General features: G+C 41.6%; 1 protein-coding gene across 3 annotated transcripts in view; it reads right to left on the minus strand.

Moving 5' to 3' along the window:
• The window catches only part of TMEM240 (transmembrane protein 240), an 85,471-nt gene that overhangs the window by 33,381 nt on the left and 27,265 nt on the right, over positions 1 to 24,825 (minus strand). For 2 of the 3 annotated variants that reach the window (XM_075189794.1, XM_075189795.1), the window contains exons 3-4: positions 16,476 to 16,684; positions 105 to 959 (exon numbers count right to left, since the gene is read on the minus strand). In XM_075189794.1, coding sequence (XP_075045895.1) covers positions 811 to 959; positions 16,476 to 16,684 — 358 coding nt within the window. In that variant the 3' untranslated portion in view covers positions 105 to 810. Of the gene's footprint in view, positions 1 to 104; positions 960 to 16,475; positions 16,685 to 24,825 lie in introns of those variants that run through there. The other variant, XM_075189796.1, reaches the window with a different exon arrangement.

Raw genomic sequence — 24,825 nt, forward strand, 5'->3', positions numbered from 1 at the left:
TTTTTTTTTTTTTTAGTTTTTTTTTTTTGTACATTGATATTTCCGCAAACATAGAAAACTAGTTGATCATTTCACAGTATGTGCTCAGGGAGAAAATAGCTGTGTTCTGTAAAAAATACTAATTTTATTGTTTAATATAAGTGGAGCTGCACTTTTAAAAAGCTGCAATTGGTACTGCTCACAAGCAAACAGTAGGACAATGTCTATGAGAAAGTATGGTTCAATGAAGACCATAGGATTGGTTGCAACAACAGCTGTGCTATGTTCCTGATTGGATGCTCCTTAATTTGGCACAAGAACAGAGAGACATTCGTTCGCCTACAGACCCGTAAGTGACTGTAAGGGCAAGTTATGTTTTTGTTCCATAGTAGTGCCCGTAACAAATCGTACAATAAATGACATTTAGCAATATATGACACTCAAATCCTCCACTCCTCCAACACTACAGACACACACAAAAGGTAGAGCAAAGTCTTGAGATTTCCACACCTTGCACTTTTGAAAGTATTAATGACACGTCTTTTAGAATTTCTGTTGTTGTTTTTACATATTTACAGAAGTTCAACGCTAAAATCAGGTGCCCAAGCCATGTACCAATTTCTGAGACGCCTTCCCTTGCACTCTACGTTGAGTCCTCCTCCTACCAGACAAGGGCAGAAGCAAAAGGCGCAAAGGAAATAAAACCGTTTTCCTACTGTCTTCCCGTTTTTGGAAAGTGAATTGACTGGTTTTTGCTTTTCTTTTTCCTCAATAGGAAAGAAGAGTTCTATATCCTCTGTACGTAGAGGACACTGTCTATGGATGACCCCCTCAGAGGTGCCGGGGACTAGGGTGTCCATTGTGGTACAGCTTCTGCTTGATGTGAACCATGTTTCCGCTGGTGTCGTCGTACTGCCGCGAGTGACGTTTTCGAAAATCCCTAAAGTTGCAAAACTTAGGAATCCAAGACCAAGAGTTGTCTGTGGAGAAACAGATTGAAGAAAGGTCAGTATAAATTTTTTCATCGCCATTCCGTGACTGTGTTGATTGGAAGAAAGGGTTACAAATGTAATACACTTATTATCGCCCTTTATGCACATTAGTCTGTCAGTGACGATTGCGACATTCAAAATGGCTGCCCATTTTCACACAATAAACTATATGACACTAAAATGAATTGGGGTTGATAACTCCCATCATAAATGATTAGTTTTGAAGATGTATAAAAAAAAGTATTATAAAAAGTACTATAAATCACACTGCACAATGTGTTTATATATCCTGAGTAGAACGGTTTGTTTAGAAGAGAATCACAGTAGCGGCAGCCATTTTGTGAGCTTAACCACTGCTCATGAGAATGCAGCCTATTAATGCACACGTTATTAGAGACCCTACAGGCACAGTGAATGTGATGTCAATCTTTTAATAACTGTTAAGTGGGAATTAAGAAAGAAATGTGCGCTTTTGACACGTGTCCCGATTTAGCCCTATTTTCCATCCAAAGTATTTACCTCACAATAGTAATTTTTCCATAATTCAGATTCCTGTTGCATCCATATTTATAGGACAAGTGGGAAGAGTTTCCGTTAGCTATTTTACCATATATACCTTATATAGAGGGTGGCGGTGATGCACTACAATCAAAGCTGTGCAAGAGGGGCAACCGCTCAGGGTGCAAAACTGAACGGGGGCGCAGAGACATCATCACCATTTATTTATATAGCGCCACTGATTCCGCAGCGCTGTACAGAGAACTCACTCACATCAGTCCCTGCCCCATTGGAGCTTACAGTCTAAATTCCCTACCACACACACACACAGACAGACAGACAGACACACAGACTAAGGTCAATTTTGATAGCAGCCAATTAACCTACTAGTCATTATTTGTTTGGGGTGTGGGAGGAAACCGGAGCACCCGGAGGAAACCCACGCAAACACGGGGAGAACATACAAACTCCACACAGATAAGGCCATGGTCAGGAATTGAACTCATGACCCCAGTGCTGTGAGGCAGAAGTGCTAACCACTTAGCCACCGCGCTGAATATTTTAGGTTAATTAGGCTACAGATGGGGGCTAGGAGGTGTCAATTTTACTTCTTGTCCCAGGTGCTAAAATTTCTAGTTACGTCTCTGACTACAATTGCCACATAATGACCTTTTCCGGTTTAGACCTGTATTGTTGAAAGGGTGTCATATTGGTAGGATAGAATTACTCCATACAATCTATCTCATTGCCACAGTTCAATTTCAAGGCAATGCCCCTTTCTTTTCCTTCAGAAATCCAACCTGGTTGGATGCAACTATCTATCGTTCTTGAAAATATGACACTCTATGTGAAAAGCGAATCTGGAAATGTCACTGTATAATTCCAACTCCTGCCCTCGCTGGGCCTGTGATGGTTTTAATCATCACTGTTTCGAATTTGATATTAGACGCCCAGAGTGCCTTTGATTGGCAGGCAATCATAATAACACAAGTACTTTGAGAGATGCCCCTTTTTAATCCCCTCAATTCATTATCTATTTATTATCTGTTTAACATACAACCACGGAGCTGACAGCCCCTGTTGTTACCAACGCTTCCTGTAGATGAAATTCTCAGAAAACAAGGTGAGAGGACATAATTCCAGCTCTAGCCAGCTGGATCCATACCAGAATTATCATTACAGACCTTTTTTTTTTAGCTCTACGTTAAAGCATTTAAAGATTTGTTTGTCATACGGCAACAAATTTGTAGAGTATTGTTGATTATTGCAACCTCCTCCATACCGGCCTCCCCCACTCCCATCTCGCCCCCCTCCGCTCTATACTCAATGCGGTTGCAAGACTCATCTTCCTTTCCCGCCGCTCCTCCTCTCCCTCCCCTCTCTGCCTTGCCCTACACTGGCTCCCCATCCCCTACAGAATCTATTCCAATCTCCTCACCATCTCTTACAAGGCTCTCTCCAACTCTACTGCCCCTTATATCTCTAACCTCCTCTCCATTCACACTCCTGCCCGCTCCCTGCACTCGGCCAATGACCGTCGCCTCTCCTCCACTCTGATCACCTCTTTCCACTCCAGAATCCAAGACTTTTACCGTGCAGCCCCCCTTCACTGGAACGACCTCCCTCGTTCCATCCGCCTCTCTCCTACTCTGTGCTCCTTCAAACGAGCGCTCAAAACTCACCTGTTCCTCAAAGCCTACCAACCTTCCACCTAACCCCCTCACAGAGCCGTAATTTAGAATTCTAGTATTCCTAAACTGCGCCTCCCTTCAGCGTAGTGCCCTGGGCAGTCGCCCCTATCGCACAGCCCTAGTTACGGCCCTGCCCCCTCATCTCCTCCACTCTCTCCTCCCGCCCCCCCCTGTTCTCTCCCCACTTACTTCAACTGACTACCCTTTGTGTCTGAGTTTTGTTTACCCTCCCTTAGGCCCTCTTCCCTCTTGTCTCTATACCTGTTCTTCTGCTCCGTCTTTACTGCATTAGCCTGCCTGGAGTTTCTGAAGTATTGGTATTTTTTGTTTATTGTTCACTAATGGTTCACCCTGTATAGTCTACTGTTTGTGCTGTGTACGGCGCCGCGGAACTCTTGTGGCGCCTAAAAAATAAAGGATAATAATAATATTAAGCAGACCTTTAAAGCCAGCTCAGATTTTGTATTTAAAAGTTCTACGTTCTCAGAAAACTGAAAATGTAATCCACCATTAATAGAATGTAATTTAAAGACTATAATAAAAGCATAATTTTAAGCCTAAATGTCATTGAACTTTTCAATATATGTCATTAGATAATAATGCATACTGTACCTCTATACATAAGTGTGCAGTACTCTCTTCTAGCCTGCAGATGTCACTGTTTCAAATGGTACCTATAAGCATTCTACTATCTATGACAGTAGTCTTTATCTAATTATTGCTGCTCTCCGTACAAACCCTTATATAAATCCCTATATAAATCATTTCACAAGGCACAATGTAAGCTAGCACCAAAAATCATGTACTTTGTATCAGGAACACTCAAAAGAGATGTTCACCTTTGGACAAACCCCCTCATTCTTACCTGCCGTGCCGGGTAGAAAATGGGATTAAATGCATCCACTGCCCCATCTTCATGACCCCCACAAACATTATCCCAGTAGTTCCTCTCATTATTACTATATTTTATTTATAAGACAACACAAGTGTTCTGCAGCATCATGTAACAAAATTACATAAGTACAAAAGTGACAAAATGATATAAATACAAACAGAAAATTTACAAAGTTGCATAATTACAACCCGCAAAATTACATAATTACGTAAGGAAAACACTAGGGGGTATGTTTACTAAACTGCGGGTTTGAAATTGTGGAGATGTTGCCTATAGCAACCAATCATTTTGTAGAGTGCACTAAATAAATGACAGCTAGAATCTGATTGGTTGCTATAGGAAACATCTTAACTTTTTCAAAGCTGCAGTTTATTAAATCTAGTCCTAGGAGAGAGGCCCCTGCTCGTCAGAGTTTATATTCTGAGCGGGTAAAACCAAGTGGGTGAGGATAGGTGGGAGCATTAAGAGGAGATCCGGTAGGATTGAATGCAACAATGAGTTTTAAGGGCACGTTTGATGGCTTGGAGACTAGTGGATAGTCTCCCTGAGCATATGTCCCAGCTGTTGGTAGCGGGAGTGGGTAGAGGTAATCAGTGAGGGGTTGAGGCAGTGGGCGTTGGCAGAGCAGAGTGGGTGGGAGAGAGAGTGTGTGTGTGGAAATGAGGTTGTCCACCTAAACGTTATACCGGAAGTGAATTTTCCCATTAAACAGTATACCAACATTGCCTGTGTACTTCAGTTATAGCACCAGTACTATTGCTCTCCAGACACACTCCCTGCAGCGTTTACGATCCCCAAACAATGCGTGACTGTCCTGACCATTGTATCATTAGTGCCCCCACACAATTATATAATTACCACCAGATCCCCATAATAACGGATTCCCTCCTGCGCTGCTGTCTGAATATCTGTGTGTTCTGCAGATCCTGCATCTGGCTGGGAGTGAGCATTGCAGGGTTTCGGACAAAGCTGCTTTCAGCAAAGCTGTCACGCTGACACATCAATGCTGCTTACATGGGTAGGGTGGAATTTGCTATGACTACACATGCATTATTAGACCTATTGCTCGTTTATGTACCCCACTGCTACTAGCTGTGTGTTATACCGCTTTCATACTGCCGCCCCGGCAATATCCCAGGTTTTTCAAGCTGGGTTTTTGCCGGGGCTCGGAGCGTCCCAGCTCAGAAACACCATTCATACTGCACCTCGGACCCGGAAATTTCCCGGGTTGACCCCATTCATACTGCACAAGTCTGTGCCCTGGCAATTTGTGGGTTCATCACCAGAGCAGTTTTCATTGGCTGAAAAATGGTGATGTCATTGAAAGGTGACTGTTTTTTTTTTCTTCCACGGGCTCCCACCGATGACATCATCCTCCAGATACAGGCAGACAGCCAATCAGCTTGTTTTCTGTGCAACCCGGGTTAAAAAACCCGGGTTGCACCATTCATAGTGCAGGCAACCCGGGTCCAACCCGGGAATTACCCCTCGATAAATCGGGTTTTTAGACCCGGGATTTTTGACTTGTACCATTCATACTGCACCAAGACCCGGGTCGTTTGAGCTCGCCCCAGCAAAAACCCGGGATTTTGGTGCAGTATGAATGGGGTATTACTAGAACTAATTAGTTAGAGCCAGAACCTAGAAGTCCCACATCTGGGACCCATAATTAAAGTCGATTGTCAACCAATCATACCTTCCAGGTCCTATGATGTTGCCTAGGATACCTAGCAGGTAATCTGGACTAGTGATCTTCTATCCTCCGGCAATGATTAAAGATCTAGACACAAAACATAACAAACTATCTTTTCTCACTGTTGTCAGAATACAAAACCAAGGTCCTTGGCCAAATAGTGTTGATTCTAGAGCAGGACTGGAGTCGGTAGCATTTTGTCGGTTATATTACTTTAATTCTGTCTCTTTGGAGTTTCAAAGATATCTCTTTAACGATCTGAATGATTCAGACCAACAATTTACTTCCATAGTAATAAGAATAAATGCCATTCTCCCAAGTTTTAAAGGGATTTTAAAGCAATTATCCTTATCTCAGACCTAAGGGGAGAAAGAATAATGGAGATTCCTTCTTGGAAATTTCAGAGGTTAATGACCTTGACATAAGAGCTGTTGCTTGTTGACCTCGATACCTTTGCTAACTGAAAAACTGTAGATAAATGAAACTAGCTTAACACTTTACTTTCCACCTGGACATACCGTCATGTCGGCTAATATACCGCCGGCCACTATGGGTGAGAGTAACCTTTCATTATTGTAAGTCAAAAAGTAAGAGTCCAGGGGGTACATGTATTAACCTGCCATCCTAGCAAACCGCCGATATTTGGAGACTTTGCCGGAAGAAATTTAAAACGTCAATGCCGCCGAATGTCAAAGATTTGCTTGAATCGCAGGTTAAAACATTTACCTCCAGATGTACGGTGGCTCAGTGGTTAGCACTTCTGCCTTACAGCACTGGGGTCATGAGTTCAATTCTCGACCATGGCCTTATCTGTGTGGAGTTTGTATGTTTTACCCCCGTGTTTGCGTTGGTTTCCTCCGGGTGCTCCGGTTTCCTCCCACACTCCAAAAACATACTGGTAGGTTAATTGGCTGCTATCAAATGGACCTTAGTCTGTCTGTGTTAGGGAATTTAGACTGTAAGCTCCAATGGGGGAGGGACTGATGTGAGTGAGTTCTCTATACAGCGCTGCGGAATTAGTGGTGCTATATAAATAAACGGTAATAATAATAATCAAGTACGTGCCCACTTGCAGGATGCTGGACGATGGCATGCTGTATCGGAAGTCCAGGAGAACTCCGCTGCAGAATTAGTGGTGCTATATAAATGATGATGATGATGATGATACTTTGACTCATATACTGTATAGTAGTATATAATAACATACACACTCAAAAATATGGCCATACCATATTTATTCCTTATAAGGGCACACCCTTTTTCTAGTAGGTTCCCCTTCAACCTTTTAAAATTGAGACTATCGGGAGGTATGCACATGTGTTTGTGTGTGTATAGAGAGAGAAAGCGGTCTAAGTAGGAGTGTATACGGTGGTACGCCATACTGCCACTTCTCCTGCTGCTATAAAATTCCAAAACTTAGTATTGGGCCCCTTCCTGGTCAGGACTGCAATGGGTAATGTGGCTCATTGTAAAACACCAGTCTTGTGAGAGGTTTTGGGGTATATTCACTAAACTGCGGGTTTGAAAAAGTGGAGATGTTGCCTATAGCAACCAATCAAAATGACAGTTAGAATCTAATTGGTTGCTATAGGCAACATCTCCATTTTTTTCAAACCTGCAGTTTAGCAAAATATACCACTTTGTCTTTAATAAATCTTCTGGTTTCACAAAACCGCCCCTCGCTAAATCTCCCCCTTTGGGTTTTTCCCAGCGTGGAATTGTTCACTTTGAAAATGATGCACTGATTGCAATTAAGATAGACTAGATAATCTGCCAATAGCATACAAGATACATGTGACCGGCCAGATGGCTGTAATTAATTGCCTTCCTCCACAGTGAATTACATGATATTTTGTTGCAGATTCCTCTAGGTTGAAGTCTGCAGCTGATTACTTCCACATATGCCAGGCTAGGAAACATGAAAAAAATCACCCGAGAAGACAGGCAGCCCCTGGCTCTCCTGCTTCTGTGTCACTTTTCATTTATTATTGAAATATATTTCAATGGAAAACTTGCCAATGGGACTTGAAGAGATGATTATCAGAAAAGGGATGAAGAATGGGGGATGATCTACCCAGGATTCACAGTGTTATCTTAGGTTGCAAACAAACAACCATGTGTGTTAAAAAGGTTAGAAGCACTCGGGAAGACATTTAAAATTGGACCTATATAAAAGACACAGGTTTGATGGTTTCACTGACATGATTGTCTATTGGGTACATGCTGGGTACCTTTAGCTGGTGTTATACATACATACAGCATGCACCTGACCTATGCCCACTGCACTGTATTATCTGTAGTGAATATGAGAGCATTCTTGCCTATATTGTGGACCCCCCCATTATGGGCAAGTGTGGTGAGGCACAATGGTGCAATTTGCATGATTGCACAGAGGAGGGGGGGACATCATGACGCAATTAACATCAAATAACTTCACGTGGCTCAGTGGTTAGCACCTCTGCCTTACACCACTGGGGTCATGAGTTCAATTACCAACCATGGCCTTATCTGTGAGGAGTTTGTATGTTCTCCCCGTGTTTGCGTGGGTTTCCTCCGAGTGCTCCAGTTTACTCCCACACTCCAAAAACATACTGGTAGGTTAATTGGCTGCTAACAAATTGACCCTAGTCTGTGTGTGTGTATTAGGGAATTTAGACTGTAAGCTCCAATGGGGGCAGGGACTGATGTGAATGAGTTCTCTGTACAGTGCTGCGGAATTAGTGGTGCTATATAAATAAATGGTAATAATAATAATCAAGTACGTGCCCACTTGCAGGATCCTGGACGATGGCATACTGTATCGGAATTCCAGGAGAACTCCCCAAAATTCTGTATGTATAAGGGCTATTTACTAATATTACTCAAAGGTGCACTAGTTCCATAGCAATCAGATAGCAGCTGCAGGCTAGTGCACGGTAGGCAATGAAAACTGACCAGTTCCTATGATTTCATGTTGGTTTGTATCATTGATTGTATCATGTTGGTAGATGACCCTCTGGAATGGGCTTGAAGCTGCAATGTTGCAGACCTGCCGGGCAGATGATAATCATTTTTGCATGAATACCCCCATTTATATGGGATGTACGTAGGTAGAGTAGTGTGTGCAAACGGCAGCTTCTGATGGATGTGCAGAGGTTTGTATCTTCTGGTAGGAATAACTGGCTGACACTGGGGCAATTGTGGAACGTGGGTAAGGCAATGTGAACACTGTAGTGCACCCACATGCAAATAACAAGATTATTTAAATGAGTTTAGAAAAGCGGGGTGAGCATTTAAGGGGGGGGGGGATTCCCTGATTAGCAAGAGGGCACAAACCTCCCCCACACTCCCCAAGAAAGGGGATGATTTGTGTACCTTCCTGCGCACTTTATATGAACACATGCATTATAGCTGCCATCAGGGGTGGGCTAACAATTTTTAGCCCGGGGGGCAAGACTTGGCTGCCAATAGAGTCCATGGGGTATATTTACTAAACTGCGGGTTTGAAAAAGTGGAGATGTTGCCTATAGCAACCAATCAGATTCTAGCTGTCAGTTTGTAGAATGTACTAAATAAATACTAACTAGAATCTGATTGGTTGCTATAGGCAACATCTCCACTTTTTCAAACCCGCAGTTTAATAAATATACACCCAGGTGTCCTCTTACTATTATGACTTATTTAAGACACAAATGGTGCTGGGACAAGCAATACTTTAGAAGACAAAAAAAAAGGAAATGGTTGAAATGAATGAAGACATTGGTCCGTTTCCTAAGTGATACTTAACGGTTCCCGCATCCACATTTCCATCTGGATCCGTAATACTGCAAAACTTCACACTGAACATTTTTAAAGGAGTAAGTCCCAAAAGGAAACTAAGGAGATTTCTGCAGAAAGAAATGCTCTGCTTGCCCACATATTCTGCAGTCAGTGAATGGGCCATTTTGTCTTCTCTCCATAGTTGCTTTTATATATTAGAGAGAGTTTCCGCGTTGTTATTCTGATTATGGAAAACTATGTAATTTCTCCATTGACAAGAATGGGAACTGATAGATGTCAGATACATAGATATCAGATGGGTGAACGGATGTCATCTAGATGAATGCTCCTCACTTTATTTAGTGCAACGTTAAAGGGACACTGTCTTTGGGTTTTCCAGCCTTCTATGCCACTAAATGTAAGGTCTTTTCACGTAACTAAAAATGGAAAAATAATACGGAAAGTTTTATCTCTGATCACCCAGATGTGTAATCAGCATTTAGGGCCTCCATGCATGTATGCAAATATAGAATGCATTTGAAAAGACATTCACATTACTTGTGAATTTGATATATATACATCTCGAGGGGCGGGGGTCCAAGTGTTTGTTCAGGCCCCACTAGAGGATTGGGCCGGATGTTGATTATCACTACAGACAGAGGGAAGGTTTTGGTTTTTTTAATGTGGCTAACGGTGGTTTCCCTTAAAACGGCATGTGATTTAGGGTTTTTTAAACCACCTCACATTGCAGCACATTGCCGGCGATTTGTAACGGATTTGAAACACATCAGAAAAAGGACAGCTTATTAAATTCCTATTCGTTTGAGGCTAGTCCTTTTGGGACTTGCCCCCATAAAAATGCTCCGTGTGAAATCTGGCACTATTGGCCATCCAGATGCAAATGCGGATGTGGAAATGGTTAAACTCCCACTTCAAGGTCCTGCCTTAGCATCATCTAGGACCTACCCAACCCCTTCATTCATTTTAACTTTTTCCTTTTTTTTTATTCCTGAGATACTACTTGCCCCAGACCCATTTATGTCTTCATAAATGTTGTGTTGTCTTAGTAATTCTTAAGAGTAAGAAGACATCTCTTGATTGGTGGACAGGGGAGGTTTGAGGGAATCTGATAGAGCGTAAGGAACACAACATTCTGTAAACAATATTCAAAAGGTTTGGTGATGTAATGTCAGTAGTCGGGGCTGTACCAATGATATTAATAAAATTTAGGAAAATTGTTAAAAAAAAATAAGAGGATTTCTAGATCCACTTTGGTGGGGGTAAGGCTGAAAGATAGCACTACAAAGATTTTTACAGAAAGGGTGATCGATAAAAAAAAGAAAAACTAAACAAGTATATACTGGGTACAGTAAAAGCCGTAAGTGAAATCCTGCACTATATGGGCATTCCCGGGAGAGTAGGCAAGTATAGTTTTTGCATACCATGGTGCAACAACAAGAAACCACACTGCCTCATGATTTATATAGGGGGTCTGCCAGATTAGTTAGTACTGGGCCCCACAGTCTGATGGCAGCCCTGAACATGTTAAAAAAAAATGTATCTAGAAACCTCCAGACCATATTTCTACCACTGTAATATACACAAACGAGCAAACCGAAGTGTCAAATATGAATGACCCAACCAATGCTGTTCGTATCGCAAAGAGATTGTCATTTTTGCAATAATAGTCTGTCTGATGGATTTAGTACAACTTGCACACAAAGGCGAAATCAGACATTCTACCAATTAACTATGAGATTACCGAGCCTGTTTGCTACATACAGCAGTGCATATGTTTAACAAGGAATGTGTAATACTGCTGCTCCACAGGGTATATACAGCTTTGTGACACAATGGGCCTATTTTTACATAAATGTATCTGATTATACCAGAACAGCACAGATCTACACCTCAAGAGGGTGTCATCTGCAGGGGGTGTAAAGGTTGGGAGCAGATTGGCGCGTTCCTTGATAAATACGGGATAGGCCCCACATCTTACATTGTGCACACATAATATTTTGTTTGCCAGGACAGAATATTTACATGGGAATTAGTATCCTTTATTGCTTAAGTGCAAAATCTCCCATGTACAGGAAAATGAAATATGCGTAATTTATTTATTATATTAAAACACAACCACAAAGGTTAGATTATATATTTTTTTTATCTTTTCCACTATTGTAATGTAAAAACTACCAGAATTAAGAAGGGTCCTTTACATACTATCATCATCATCATTTATTTATATAGCGCCACAAATTCCGCAGCGCTGTACAGAGAACTCATTCACCTCAGTCCCTGCCCCATTGGAGCTTACAGTCTAAATTCCCTAATATAGACACACGCTCACACAGACAGACAGACAGGGAGGGAGACAGACAGAGAGAGACTAGGGTCAATTTTTGATAGCAGCCAATTAACCTACATAACTAGAAGTACATATCATGATATAATAGCAGTTTAGTTGCAGACCATGCAATGTTTTTGTAGCATTTTAAATTACTTGGCAGCACAAAATTAATTTTGTTAGACAATCTACAGCGAACAAGGATTTTTATGCACCTGGAGTCGTTTTTTTTATAAAAAATCAGTTTGTAACACAAACACTTTTACGTTGTGGCTCAACAATTGCACCGATTACATGCAGGTTTATGCTGAATTAGACAACATGAGTAACTGGCAAACAGCACCCATATCCCCGCATTTGTATATAGTGTCAAAAATGTTTCCAGCCTCCTAACGAGAAGCAATATCTAGTTGATCTACATGACAATGTAAGTACTGCCTGCAGCTGCTCAGGCAGCGCCACCTATCTGCTGAATTCATGAACTACACACAGTATGGCAAATCTGTAGCACTTTCTTAATAGACACAGGCTATTTTCAGACCAAGGGAGATATGGTTCCATTTCCTCTGATCACAGCCACCTGTCTGCACTGCAATTCTCTAGGGGCGGCTCTCGGAGAGGCTAATGAGAAATTAATAGAATTTTAATGGAATAAAAAAAAAAATAGAAAAGAGGTAACAAGAGGTAACAAGTGTCCTATAATTGCAACTATTGTCAGTTTGCATGTCAAGATTCTCATTAAAACCATCACTCCATAACCGGCTGCCTATTAATTTACACTTAGTGTCATTTTATATTTAGCATCTTAAAGAACTAAAATTAGAAATGATGATGTCTCATGGTATATTCTACAGATATATTCATCCTTCCACATGTTAAAAATTCAAAACAATAATGGTCATTTATTAAACATACTAAACATGGACCAGCACTTCTCTCTTTGCTGAAATCTGCCCACTTGGCTGCCAGCGTGCCACCCACTAACAGGTCATTTAAACTGTCCTTGGAAAAACTACATGTAACCTGCAAACGTAGACTATTTGCGCTAGTTCTTATTTGTGTCTAAGGTTTTCTGCCCTTGGTTTGGGAGGTGGTCCTCACCCTCCCTACAGATAAGCGAATATATACAGAAATCGACTGGAGTCTGTACTTACCGATTCAACCAACAAACTGGTCTTAGAAACATAAGCCTTTATATACAGTATATTGCAGAAACAAATTAAAGAACACTTTAGGCACACATTTCAACAGCTGGTATAGCCATTCAATTGTATCATATATAGGTCTTATGTCACCATCCTCCGCTTGCGTATGGCTGACCTCAAAGTTCGTAACTTTGCATAACAAATGCAGTTTGAATCCAAAAGAAATCCGCTGCTTTTACATCTCAAATTCACTCTATAGTCAGTAAAGAAAAAAGGATAACTGCATTCCTGTCCTAGCAGATGGTCTCCTACCTTGTGTGGGTGCTACAGCTATTGTAAGCGAATATTCTAATTTTGGACTCTTTCTAAAACATTTTAACCATCAAGTTTTCTACAATGGGAGAAACTAATTCTATATTTATTTCATTTGAGACTTGTGATCTTAGATACATTTTTGGCATCCTAGGGACCTGATTCACTAAGGAAATTTAAGCAAAAAATTGAGTAAGTTTTCATACTCAAGTTTTCTGGACAAAACCATGTTACAATGCAAGGGGTGCAAATTAGTTTATTAATTTGCACATAAGGAAAATACTGGCTTTTTTTTTTCATGTAGCACACAAATACTGGATAGCTGAAACTTAAAGTTGATCTAGGACATGCCCTACCCCAACTATAAATCTGCCATCACATTTTAAATGTACCCCCCCCCCCTTCAATGCAACATGGTATTGCCTAACTTGCTTACTTTTGCTTAACTTTCCTTAATGAATCGGGCCCAAGTTTTACATGCAGATACATGCAAATCTATTGATGTATTATTCAATTGATATATGTTTTTATTTGTTTTATTCACTCAGTTTTATTCCATCTATCTCAGCTTAATAAACCACATGTCCTGCTTATAACATCAAAACCAATATCCATCATTAGGTTATATAGTTTACCCTTTCTCTTGTACCAATATAAATATATTTTCTTTTCTATCAACACGGATTGTAGCCCGCCAGATACTAAAAATACAACACTGATACGTCCCTGGAAAACATTTCTTAAGTACAATGGGAGACCGTTCTAAAAGCGCGTCCAACAATTATAAAGCCGCTCACTAAGAAAAAGAGCAATTCTACATTTTCCTTTGCACCAGATTTCATGAATAGTCATAAACATTTTTGAGAGCATCAAAAGTATCGAAATGTCTAACTTCATCAATCAAGAGTAAATATGGATATATAAATAAATATAAATACATACAGATACATAAATAAATATAAATACATAAATAAATATAAATACATATAGATGCATAAATAAATATAAATACATATAGATACATAAATAAATATACATAATGTGTGAGCTCAGGACAACAAAAGCGATTTACATGTTTTGATACCATGATGGGCAACTTTTATAATTTATCCTTCTGGCATCATAAAGCCACATATTAAATGCCGATGGTTACGTCGGTCTTGGACATGTCAGTATGAGACTTATTTCTTGAGGCCCCAAATAGCTGAGAAGTGGATGAAGCCTGACATTTGGTTACTCTGCCTATATGACAGCAAAAAACATCCATTTATTAAACGTATAATGTTGTGGCACATTTGCTTTCGGTTATTATGACCAATAGGATCATCTAGATAGACAGAAACAACACTGGGGGCAATAACCTGCTCAGGGCTGGTCAACAAGTAACCCACAGGGCAGATACAAACATCTGAGTCTTTTATTAGTTCTTAACTTTCCTCAATAGCTTTATTTAATATATTGGTGCCACTTGTGAGCAACACTACCATCGCTCCCAAACCACAAGCACGTTGTGTCTGTCAGCTCTCCTCCAGCTCTCCTCCACCTTTAGTGATGCTATCACTCTACGCAGAGTCAGCGCTACCACTAGGCAAACCTAGGCAGTTGCCTGGGGCGCCAGGGTTTAGGGGGCACCTAAAACACTGAATGACATTCATGTCTTTATTTTCACAGCAGGGACCCCACATTGAGCGCCCGGGCGCTGTCATGGACGGGCAGCGGCCGGCACCTTGTCACCCGTGAAGCTGTCGTCTATGTTCGAAGTAGGTACTGGCTGGAATTACGGAATGATATCACAGATCAGCACCATACGCCTAAGAAGAGAAGACGGTAAGTAACCTCACCCCCGATTCACACAAGGTAAAAGTGGGAGTCTGGGGGAGTCCCGTGCACATGATCTGTCCCTGGCTCTGCCGTTTACTGCACTGGCTCAATTTACAATTCTGGTTCTCATTTACAAAGCCCTCCACAATGCTATACCCACCTACTTGTCTTCTCTTAACTCTGTTTACCAAACTATCCAAGCTCTACTCTCAAGAACCTGATTTGTGCAAAATGTTATCTCTTATTATGCTCTGTGGGGTGGCTGGAGAGAAGTCTGGCGCACAATAGGGGCAGTCTACAGAAGAAAATCACAGAAACTAATACTTTTTTCTTTGCCTTCAATGGGTTTTAAATGTTGTTTTTTTTGTTTTTTTTTAATATTGTGAATCTATTTATACATTTTTTTTATTATACTTTTTTTTTATTTAAGTGAAACTGAGAGCCCAAGTCTGGCTAGCCGGGTCATACATACACATATTACCTCAGACTGGCCAGGCGAAGCAGTGAATTAATCCTTACGGCTTACCGCTCCGGGTTGCTATGGCCGAAGTAGTTGACGATAGAAAATCAACCTTATCCCTGAACATTAGTAAATAGACCCCCAGACATGGTGACTGCAGTTACTGCCTTCATCAGGACTCACGCAGTGACCTGATCACTCGTAACCCGTGAGCTGATACACGTTATTGTATTCAATGAAGAAGGAAACATAACTGTTTCTCCTCCTTATTGGAGGAAGCTAAACCAAGATCACCTTTCACTATTGGCTGTTTACAGAATAGAAGGAGGGGCTGCCGACACTGTAAATGTGGACAAACCAATGGATTGCAGGAGACATGAGAAATTGTTGCCTTTGTCAACTGTCCCGATTTGGGGACATTGACAGGGGTGGGGCATATGGTGAAGCGGGTGTGGCTTTATCCAAAAGTAGGCATGGTTGACTGGAAAGTGGGTGTGGCTGGGGTAGGGCAGGGTGGGAACTGTTGGAATTGGGGGGCAGGGGGGGTTGCTATGCATAAATTGGGGGCGGGGATATTTTGTCCCAGTCTTGCCTGGATAAATTTTGGGAGGTATGTTATCTCTAACCCCACCCTAAAGATACCCCTGAATTAAGTAGTGACATCACTGAGGTATGGGGATGCCACTAGTTCTTTCTAAAGCCATAGGCTGCATTCCATGAATATTGGTTCAGCTGCACAAAATGGCTGCCTCAAATGTGTGTGTGTGTGTGTGTGTGTGTGTGTGTGTGTGTGTAATCAGTGCCCATAAACAGGTTGATAAGTTCCTATTGAATTAAATTGATAAATTATCGGTTCAAATGTATACCGTGCTACATGCAACATATCTGTGAGCCGTGGACTTACCATATCGTCTACTGGTCCGCCATGCCCTGACGGCATAATGCAGAACCCCGTCCATCCAGACCAAGAACCAGCTTATACAAAATCCCAACAAGAGTCCCAGCATCAGATCAATCTCCTGCTTAGTTACATTGTCGGTGACAAAGTAATTCTCTGACGAGTCCACCACTGACTGGTCTCCGTCGTACGGGATGACATAATGAACGTGGTACCTGAGGAATCGGTGAGGTAACAAGTTAGTGACGGGTGACATACGGGGGTGTTCATCTAATCACTTCCTAACTTACTACACAGCGTAATAATACAGCATCGACCTGCAAATTACTTACCCAGCCGAAGATACCGTATTATAAATAACATTGATATTTAGTGAAGTGTTTGGTGCATACTCAGATTAAGTTCATAACTAGGAAGAAAAGAATACAAAGTGCTCATCATAAAATAAAAATGTTATCATTATATTGGAGACAATATGAAGAACTAGAACTTTCATCCAAACTTACGCTTTAGTTTCTCCCCAGATATACTATATTAATGCTCATTGTTAACTATGTGCAAATTGCAAATCTGCTGCTACCAAAAGCCTCCAATCAGTAATCTGTTTTCTTTAGTATAATTTGTCCTAGACCAGTGATAGCCAATCGGCTGCACTTCAGTGGCCGTATAGACGAACCTCTAAGCTTCAAAAGGGCCGCGCTTTACTCTTAATCTCAGTAATAAGTTAAAACAATCCATTTAATCAAAGAAAGAAACATCTATCTGTAATAACATATCAGCAAGCATTTTAAACATGTGTTACAAGTTATACATACAAATCTGATGTTAAAGCAAGAAGGGGTTGGGGGCCGCAGATAAAGGCTTGAAGGGCCACATGTGGCCCTGTTGCCCATCACTGGACTAGATTGATTAAAACTATCATTTGATTAGTTGTTATGGGAAACATGACATCTACACCATTTATTTTCCTAATTCAAGAGCATTTGAACCCACTTTTGCAGAGTAATATCTACCAAGTCTTGTGTGTTGATAAGTTAGATAGGACCTATTTTGTTAAGACTGTATTAAAAATAAATAAATCCCCCTTCTCCCACAATCACCCAGAAGAGGCTTTGTGGCACTGGTGATTGGCAATGCTAATTAGACAGTTTAGCATGCTAATTGACCAACTACCATGCTAAACAGCCGGGCCAGCCTGCTCATCATGACCACTGCCTGCCCCTTGCCCACGTCAGCGCTATGCATCAGTAAGAAGAGCTGGCGTAGAGGGACGGGGAGCTACTTGCTATGCTATAAGCATACTGAGCGTGCTTTCTATCTTGTCCTCTATTTGGCCAACCAAGAGGAAGAAAGGGGAAATTATTTACAGTGAAAGGTTTTTAAATGGCCTGTTCATAACAAAAGAGGACCTGTCACCGTGGTGACATGTCATCTTTAAATGTGCTTGAAATAATGTGAGTATTTATATGTTAATAAATCTGGGTTCCACCATTATGGTAAATAGTAAATTTGCTCCTGGATAAGCCGTGTTGCAATACAAGGGTACAAATGTATGTTTTTGTTTTGCCTGCAGGGAAAATAGTGGCTGATTTTGCCTGTAGCACACAAATACTGGGTAGATTTATTTTTACACTGCGATTTAGGGGTATATTTACTAAACTGTGGATTTGAAAAAGCGGAGATGTTGCCTATAGCAACCAATCAGATTCTCATTTTGTAGAATGTGATAAATAAATGGCAGCTAGAATCTGATTGGTTGCTATAGGCAGCATCTCCACAACCCGCAGTTTAGTAAATATATCCCATAGAGTTGAGCTAGGACACGCCCCCTCACAACTCTGTAACTAGGGATAAGACCGAACATTACATTAAACTTTTAGAGTTCATATATAAAGAAATGTAACTGCATGTTGTCCAGCTTGGGATACAGCTGACGCTCAGCTCAAGTGCTTGTTTTCATACCTGGAGACCAGCATGCATTACAGAGAACTGCAAAAGTACAAAGGTGGCAAGTCATACATAATACATGTTACTACTTAAATTAATACCTAATAATTGTAATTTTCTCCTCATTAACACAAGAACTATATAGTTGCCATGTCTGGGAATACATTGGTTCTGAATATGTCCTATTGGGCACTATGGTGGCTAAGTGGTTAGCAATTCTGCCTCACAGCGCTGGGGTCATGAGTTCAATTCCCAACCATGGCCTTATCTGTGTGGAGTTTGTATGTTCTCCCTGTGTTTGCGTGGGTTTCCTCCAGGTGCTCTGGTTTCCTCCCACACTCCAAAAACATACTAGTAGGCTAATTGGCTGCTATCAAAATTGACCCTAGATTCTCTCTCTCTTTCTCTATCTGTGTCTGTCTGTGTGTGTGTGTATATTAGGGAATTTAGACTGTAAGCTCCAATGGGGCAGGGACTGATGTGAGTGAGTTCTCTGTACAGCGCTGCGGAATCAGTGGTGCTATATAAATAAATGGTGATGATGATGATATATCTCACTCAAAAAAGCTCCTTTATGACCCACTAAATAGGGGGGTCGTTCAATACATTTCTATCTGCACAAATGAGAACAATTGTCTGCCTGATATACATCAGAGAGCATACCCACATTCCGTTTTTTGGAACTACCCACAAAAAAAAAGCACCTTGAAACCTTTTGCAGGTTTGCAGGTGAGGCTGGACATGACCATTGTGAGAAGAGTAATAATGTCACTTTATACTGTGGTCCTAAAGTCCATTATCAGCCTATTGGACTTTAGGACCACGCCTTCATTCATTTCAATGATTCGTCTCCTAAAATTCTGCTGGGTGTAGACGTATTTGGGGCTCATTTACGTATGTAACATGCACCACACAAACAATGTACGCATACACTGTGACTTACGACGGGAGAGGTGGAACGGAGGAGAGAAGGGGCGGGCGAGCGTAGGATGATTACAGTAAGAGCACGTTCACATAATTGCGACTCAATTAGACATTGGTGGAGATGCAGGTATGCAGCCATCTAATCTCATTACCTAATTGTCATTTCCAGGGCCGCCTTCAGAAATCATAGGGCCCAGTACGGGCCCCCCGTGCCTCCTGGGCCCCCCCCCCCCCACCCTGCTCCCCAGGCTGAAGACATCAGCGGAGACCAGCTGGGCCCCGCAAGACAGCGGGCCCCCAGGTAAGTATGTGTTGCGCTGTTGTATCGGGCCCCCTGGTGAGCCCGGGCCCGGTACAACAGTACCCCCTGTACCCCCCTGATGTCGGCCCTGGTCATTTCCATACAGACTGTTGCAGGAACCATGATTCCCATTTAATTTGTAAAGGGATAATCAGATGTATTTAATCTTGTTTTTCAACATGGTGAATGTGACTTTTGCTTGTCATAATAAGACATTATTCTGTCTTGTGTATCTGACCTCATTACCCTATTTGTATGCAACAGAATGATGTATTAAATATGTTTTTAGTACATTATTATGCTGTCTACAAATAGTGTAATGTCACTGCTGCACTGAGCACTAACACATACACCTAACGCTTTTGCATTCTACACTTACGTCAGGCAGACATTCATTCACTGTTGCGCTTGCAGAGAGCCTGGCGTAAATACTATTAGTTTGTAGTTGTTTGCATATCAACCGCTATAAGAGCCACATTTAAGTCTTAAATAAATCATGAGATTGAGGGGGCATTGGGACTGACTTTATTATATATGCCGCTATCATACACGATTTTTACACTGTCAGACTGGTACACTGGCACTTTCCTGGCATGTGCAAAGGTGTGCCATTGAAAGTATACACTAAGGGCGACTTTCTGCAACTGAGGTGGGGAGAGGGCAGGGCGGCCGCCCGCATGCCAGAAAAAGCACCCATAAATGTGACCTCTCCACCCCTTGAATATCATTTAAATATCCCATCCCACATAATTTGCTTCAATTGCCAGTTACAGGACTTTGTTTTTGGCTGCACCCGCTCTGTGGAATTCCCTTCCTCATACGACATGACTTTCCTGTAGCTCCCGAACCTTCACGTTTTCCCCGAAACGCAGCTCTTTAGGCTATTCTACTGGATTACCACTGAGTCACAGTTCATACAAAACTTATTGCCTTTTAATTCTCTAACAACCTACTGACCCCCGAACCAACATTGGAAAAATTGGCCTTCTCAGAATTGCCCATATCTGCAGGTGGCATGCCACGCTTACACGGGCTTCAGTTACCCTTACACCACCTGTCCAGGTGTAGCGGGCCGCAGGGGCAAATTACACGGAACTTTAAATTTCACTTTATTTTGCATTGCACAGTAAAACAAAGCAGAGTTTTAAGCCTCAGACTTACGTCCAATTCTAAATGATGCCCATTATCTAACTCTGGTTTTAATGAATCATTTAATTTTAATGTGTTTTTGGGAGTCTCTAATTATCTCTATATGATTGTGTTTGTTTTATTCATTTTATTTTTTCCTATAGGGCTTGTTAATTGATGCTACACAACATATGGCAGACAATTAGGTTCAGTTGATTGTTTAGCTCTGTATATAAACAATGTTTGTGGTGTTCTGCTGGCCTGTCAAAGGGGAGTAAAGAGCTGAAAGTTGTAGTAGAAGTGCCTTCTGAGCCAGGTACACTGTTACTATGCCTTGCATATAGCTGCAAATGTCCAAAGTTTGAAGCTGCGATCTAATTATAAGTTTATAGGATCTATACTTTTACTACAATCAAATGTGCACTTGATCTATTTGCCCCCCCCCCTCCTATTTATGATTGCTTTTGATGACCTCGCCCTTTAACGTTTTCTTTGTTCCATTTCAGCTTGTGTTACATTGTAATTAATGTAGACATAACGTTATTGAAATAATGAATACACTTGCAGCTATAGACTTCCAAGGATAGTTTGCTGCTCAGCCCTTGTCTCCATGTGACTTGTGATGCTGGTTTGTTGGACCTTAACCGTTTCATGTTCTATTTCCTGAATTTGATACCTTTTTTTTTTTTTTTTTGCATTTTTATACACTCCTTTTTTCGTATTTATAAATGTCTAGCAGGCCCTCCGAGCCTTCACTTGCAGCCCCAAGCTACTTTTGTGCATGGCCTACAGCATAAAACTTACCGGAAAGTCTAAAAGATCTTAATATGTATAGCTGGGAGCAGAGAAGGGAAAGGAGAAACATGATAGGAACTTTCAAATATATCAAGGGTTTTAACAAGGTGCAGGAGGGAAACATTCTTCATAGGAAGAGAAGTATTAGAACACGAGGACATGGACTGACACTGGGGGGAAGTAGGTTCAGAGGAGATTGGAGGAAAAATGACTTCACAAAAAGGGTAGTGGACAGGGGTGGGCTGGGGCAGGGGGCATGGGGGGCATCGTTCCCCTGGGCCACTCCGTCTGACCCCTGTTCAGGCCGCCCCCCTCCCCCCATGAATGCACGTTTTTTTTTTATATTTACCTGCGGCCGCATCGCGAAACACGCGATGCGGCCACGTCAGCGCACAGGCGGCCGCATCACATGACAGTCGGTGCGGCCTCGTCATTGATGACGCGGCCGCATCGCCTGTCATGTGATGCGGCCGCCTGTGCACCCCCCGGGCTGAGATTCGCCAGCCCACCTCTGGTAGTGGATAAGGGGAATAGCCTCCCATCAGAGTTGGTAGAGGCTAATACAGTGGAGCAATTTAAACATGATTGGGATAGACATAAGGGGCCTGATTCATTAAGGATCTTAAATGAAGAGGTATCTTATTTCAGTCTCCTGGACAAAACCATGTTACAATGCAAGGGGTGCAAACTAGTTTTCTGTTTTGCACATAAGTTAAATACTGACTGTTTTTTCATGTAGCACACAAATATCAACTTTAAATTTCAGTGTACAAATAAGCTATCAAGTATTTGTGTGCTACATGAAAAAACAATCAGTATTTAACTTATGTGCAAAACAGAAAACTAGTTTGCACCCCTTGCATTGTAACATGGTTTTGTTAAGGAGACTGAAATAAGATACCTCTTCATTTAAGATCCTTAATGAATCAGGCCCAAGGATCCTTACAAAGAATAAAGGATCAAATAAGGTTTGAGGTTACCAGAGATTAAAAAATTGTCAGACTAGATGGGCCAAGTGGTTCTTATCTGCCGTCAAATTCTATGTTTCTACTCCCTGTTTTCCTTGTGACAGCAAATAACGCATGTTTAACACCCCTGCTGATATGATATTACAGGTGCCTTTTTCTTTGATTAAATGTATTGTTTTAACTTATTACTGAGATTAAGGGCTAGATTTACTAAGCTGCGGGTTTGAAAAAGTGGGGATGTTGCCTATAGCAACCAATCAGATTCTAGCTGTCATTTATTTAGTACCTTCTGCAAAATGACAGCTAGAATCTGATTGGTTGCTATAGGCAACATCCCCACTTTTCCAAACCCGCAGCTTAGTAAATATAGCCCTAAGGCTTATGTGTGACCCTTTTGAAGTTTAGAGGGTTGTTAATCACTGGCCTAGTTAATAATAGATGGTAAGAATTGCTTATAGCATGCAGAAAATATTTATTGTTCAGTTGGGTCAATACTGAAAAATAGACATTTTCGGGGACAAATCTTTAAATCCCGGGACTGTCCCAGGGAATTAGGGTCAGTTAACAACAGTTGTGCAGTGAATTCTGTCTGCTGAACATTGACTAGGGGTGTAATTCTAACACAAAGACATTAGCTGATTTTGCAGTCAGTTCTGCTCCTGTCTCTCTGCAGCTGCTCAGCAGGGGATTAATGGCAGACGGTGCTGCAACCTTACAATACAGCAATCTCCATGCACAGGTAGTGACGCCAATGCGGAGATGCCAAGGTTCCTGTCACTCAACACCTGTCTAAAATATGGATTCGTCCTCGGTCTCGGCATCAATGCTCAAAACATACAAATGTTTCCTGTAAACAAAGAGCTGTAAGACTGAGTTCACCCTTAAGCAGATATAATTTAGAAACGACTTAATGGGACACACCTGCACAGACGGAAGCCTCTGTTTAACTAGAGAATGGAAAGACCTACAGAAAACACTCAGCCTGCTGCCAGATTGCAGAGATGGAGCTGGTGCACAGGCATAGAATTACAACTGCAGCAGGTGCATAATACAGACCCTAATACGAATCCTGATTGTGGTACAAGGAACATAATTATTGTATAGTACATCAGTTATTACCGAAGCACATCCACAGATCTTCCAACGTGACCCCCCGCTACCCGGAACAAAATATGCTTTAGCTGAACGTTCCGCTAAACTCACTATTGCAGTTACCTGTACTGAATTAATTGAGTGATGTTTTTAAAACATCCTGCTCAATTTTTCATCGCTCAATGCAATATGGAATTTTGCATTTTGGAATGACAGCTTGAAGAATTAATAATAAGAAAAATAAAACGGCAAAATAGAATTTTCAATGATGTAACAGCAACACACAAAAAAATAAAAATTATACAAAGAACAAAACAGTTTCAGCATGTCATTTAATTTTAAGGCATATTATATAAGTAGGGAGGAGTAGGCGAGGGAATGGGAGCAGATCGCTTTGCACGGTATGTACAAAAAAATCTTGGTGCAGCGCTATGTCTAGATGAGCAACAAGTAAGAAGTCCTTTTAACTGTGCCCTTTGGAATGCACGATCTGTTGGTAACAAACTTACTTCCATACACAACCTCTTCTCGAACAACCTCAACCTTCTGGCAATAAATGGAACCTGGCTTACGCAGACACTGCCTCACCTGCAGCCCTTTCACATGGTGGCCTCCATCTCACCCACACCCTCAAACCTAGAGGGAGACAAGGAGGTGGGGTTGGACTACTTCTCTCCCCACAGTACACGTTCACAGTTCTACCAAATGTCCCATCACTCACGTTCACATCTTTTGAAGTACATGCTATTCGAATGTTTAATCCATGCTCTATGCGTGTTGCTGTGATCTATCGCCCCCCTGGACCACACCAACAATATCTTGAACATTTCCCTGCATGGCTCCATCACTTCTTTTTCTGATATCCCCACCATCATCCTGGGTGATTTCAACATCCCCATCGATAATCTACGTTCCAATGCTGCTTCCAAACTACTCTCTCTAACCTCCTCACTTGACCTCTCCCAGTAGGTTGAATCCTCTGCACATCGGGATGGCCATTGCCTTGATCTTGTTTTTTCTAGACTATACTCGGTCTCTGATTTCCTTAACACTCCTTTCCCCCTCTCAGATCATCACTTTATCAGCTACACGCTCACCTACACTACCTTAACCTCTCTGCTGTCAATCGCTGCCAAGTCTCCTCATACCAGCAGAAATATTAACTCTATTAAATTTCAAAAGTTTCTTTCCCCAATCTCTA

Source organism: Mixophyes fleayi, chromosome 11 (assembly GCF_038048845.1).
Source record: "Mixophyes fleayi isolate aMixFle1 chromosome 11, aMixFle1.hap1, whole genome shotgun sequence".
NCBI lineage: Eukaryota > Metazoa > Chordata > Amphibia > Anura > Limnodynastidae > Mixophyes > Mixophyes fleayi.